This window comes from Nanorana parkeri, unplaced genomic scaffold, assembly GCF_000935625.1.
Source record: "Nanorana parkeri isolate BGI_ZX_2015 unplaced genomic scaffold, ASM93562v1 scaffold483, whole genome shotgun sequence".
NCBI lineage: Eukaryota > Metazoa > Chordata > Amphibia > Anura > Dicroglossidae > Nanorana > Nanorana parkeri.
In genome coordinates, this window is record NW_017306751.1 from 929,285 (window position 1) to 932,519 (window position 3,235).

The 3,235-nt window shown below is 42.9% G+C and overlaps 1 protein-coding gene across 1 annotated transcript in view; it reads left to right on the plus strand.

Annotated features, from left to right (window-relative positions):
* Nucleotides 1–1,169: 1,169 nt before the first annotated feature.
* Nucleotides 1,170–3,235, plus strand: part of RIPPLY2 (ripply transcriptional repressor 2) — an 8,803-nt gene continuing 6,737 nt past the window's right edge. Inside the window, exon 1 of the mRNA XM_018560859.1 lies at nt 1,170–1,261. Within this exon, the coding sequence (XP_018416361.1) occupies nt 1,170–1,261 (92 nt within the window). The remainder of the gene's footprint in view (nt 1,262–3,235) is intronic.

A 3,235-nucleotide genomic window follows, 5' to 3' on the forward strand; every position in this document is an offset into this window, starting at 1 on the left:
CAGTGACCTCAAGGGGTTTTCAGGTTTGGTGGATCTGTGAAATACTTTGCCAGCAATGTCAAGTTTGAAGAATCCTCAAAGAAGTGTTAATTACAGCAGTATCACTGTATGAAGAGCCATTTAGTGGACCATCAAAGTGTCCCTTCAAAGGGCTTTTCATAGCAATGTTGCATTACTTAAGTCCTCTTTAGTAATTTGATACCAAGACTGACCTCATCATGCAGACTGTCTGCCAGTTCAACATCACAGGGAATGCCAATAAGACAATTATAGGACTCCACACTAGTAATACCTTATGCCAGACATATGTGGTAGAGTCACAGCCAATTGCTTACATTCAGAGGCCATAGAACAAACTGTAATTTCTGGCTTAAGAAAACACAAATGATAATCACTAATTCAAATGTATTTAAAGAAAAAAAAATAAGTCTGGATAGAATAGAAGAGTTGAACGTTGTCAGGATTGTTATTGCTGTTTGTGTCTCGCCTTGGGAGATTCACCCTCTTGCTGTGTCCTGGTGACCATTGTCACAGGAGAGAAAGTAAGGGAAAACTCAGAAATTTGGAGTTGGCACTAGAACAGGAGTGGATTGGAAAATCTTCCTATTTGGAGGCCTTGTTTTAATGACCATTAAGAGGGGATTTCTCTTATTTTAGGGAAGTTTCCTCCTACTTTCTGTTATTGATGTGGGAGAAACAAGTGAAAATAGTCCTCCCAAATGGAATAAAGATGGCAAAAGAAAAGGCAAGGATTTTAACTCTGCCCTACTCTATTCAAAACTAAAATATGTTTGGGGTTTAGATATATTTTGAAGCCAATCTCTGGGCAAAGCAAAGAACTGCCCCTGCAGTGTGGCGGCCCCTGCAATGCAAGGGTTTAATGCCTAGGGGACAGTAAAAAGCTGTTTTACCTTCCTGATCTGCACTCCTGCAGGCTCCCTCTGGTGTGCTTGACCTGTCTGCACAGCCTCTTCTCCTCTTCACTCTGGTGGTCTAAGGACAGTTGACTTCATCACGTCTGATGCAGGTTCCACGACCTGCATTAGACCTAGGGCCACCAAGGGACAGTCCACCAGCCAGAGTGGAGAGATGTTAGACATCATGATTCTCCTGGCAAGACCTTTGGAATAATGAGGATCCCAAATCTTATGAGAAGACACTTCTGAACTATGCTACAGTGTCATCTCAAGAGATGTAGTGTACTCCACAATCCCCAGGAATCTTGCTGTAAGGATAGTGAGAATTATGAGGTCATGATCAGGTAAGCTTTCTAATTTCATTCCCTACAGGCACAATTTTGGTATTGCTTCTTGGCCTTTTGGCTAAGATCAAGTGTAGTATCTGTTCCTATTAGTGTTCAGGAAGGGAAATGTGTCCCTTTCCTTTCTGGTAAGGATGGATTGTTGCAGAGTACCCTGCCTAGCATGATGGAGGTCCCAAAGGTCCTGGCTGTGGGAAAGAAACTAAACTGTGCATCCAACCACATAAGGAAGGGGGTCAGGAATACTTCCCTAGTGTCCACAACCTTCCCACAGGGAAGGTATCTCGGACAGCCACCTCTCATTTTTATGGAGCCATGAATAGGAAACACTGTGGGTTCTTGCCTGTCACAGATTTTCTATCAGCAATAGCTCCAGCATCAGGACATTACCAGCTTTTTACAAAACGCAGGATCGGACTAGCGACTGATCATCTTATCAGCACCTCCTTGCACTGACAGCTACAGGGCAAGCACACTGCCATTAGTGCATGACATTTACTCTCCTCTGAATAAAGTTTATTGGTCTTTTATGCATGATAAGGTTCCCTAGTTGTTATTGCTTTCTGTTCCCCTTACATCACTTTACCACTTCATCTAGTTCCTGACACACTTACCTACTGTCCTTTGAGACGAGCTGCTTATCCATCTTCTGCCTCCCATGACGTGTAGTCATTACTCTCCCTGGATTGATTCCAGTATGCACTAAGGCTACATATCCCCACCTGTGTCTCAATATGTTGTATACTATTATACCCACAGTTAACGTGTTAGGTTGTTCTCGTGCTCTGTCATTTTTTTCTTTAGCACTAGGTCACGGCACCTACAGATTCTTTTCTGCACAATGTTTTTTAGGCAGACCTTTTGGTTAGCTCGGGGAAAATTTTTATCTTGACCGGAAGACCTTCCTTGTATTGCATTCTGCACCTATTTATTTAAGCACTTTGCACAAACCCCACAGATGACTGAAAGTGTGGGCACCTTTGGAGCCCACCTTACTGTTTGGGGGCCCTGTGGCCTTTGGATCTTTTAGCTCTACTCATGGTGGTCTCTCTTTGGGAGAGCCCTCACCGAGGACTTATTGGACCGGATATAGTTAATCCCAAAGGATCGGGGTCCGTCTGGCTTCGGCCTAGGTAGGCTTGGGTACCATGCCCCTGTCAGGAATCTTGCACCCCTGAGGGTTCAGGGATTCAAGGCCCTTCCTCTTTAGGGAAGGATCATAGCACCCTTGTGAATTTTTTGTGAGGTACATTTTCACGCTTCACTTTTTTTGTTCACAGGGTTTGTTTTCTATGCACCACTGGTTTCAAAACAGAAAACAATTATACAGCAATGGATGCAAATTATTCAAAAAGAATATATAAAGCAGGTATTATTAGGAAGGTTTAAAAGTTCAGTATTACCCTAGAACAAATGGCTTTAATTTCAATCACAAGTCCAAATAAATAAGGGGTGTATTCCGTATTTGGGGTTAGCCATACAAATCATTCCTTGCTCCCCAAATGTTTGATTTATAGTGCATAAAGGTTACAGTTCTAAAGCTATTTATTCTATCAATGCCATGTAAACCACAGCTTCTATGGAGCAGAGTTCAGGGAACAGGATAACCAGCCATCTTACGGCTATTCGCCACAATTACAATGTGGTAGTACCATTATACAGCAATGCAGAATGGTGGAGGGGGTTCAGATCCAATAAGCGGACCCTGCATTCTCTTGCATTTCTTCTTTCGGTACACACCATAGATGAAGACAAATTTTCACTGCTGAGGCTTGTCCAGTTCTTGGCACTGTTTTATAGATTGAATAGTTTAAGGTAATTATCTCCAAAGTCATGAATGCAGCTGAGGAGAGTCATGCGGATATGTACATGCACCCAAGACAGCCACTATTCTCTATGGTCACTCCTGGTACCGATGCAAAAGGGAATCAGTTCTTGGCAATAAACAGCCATGGGTATTTGTGTCGGAGGTTT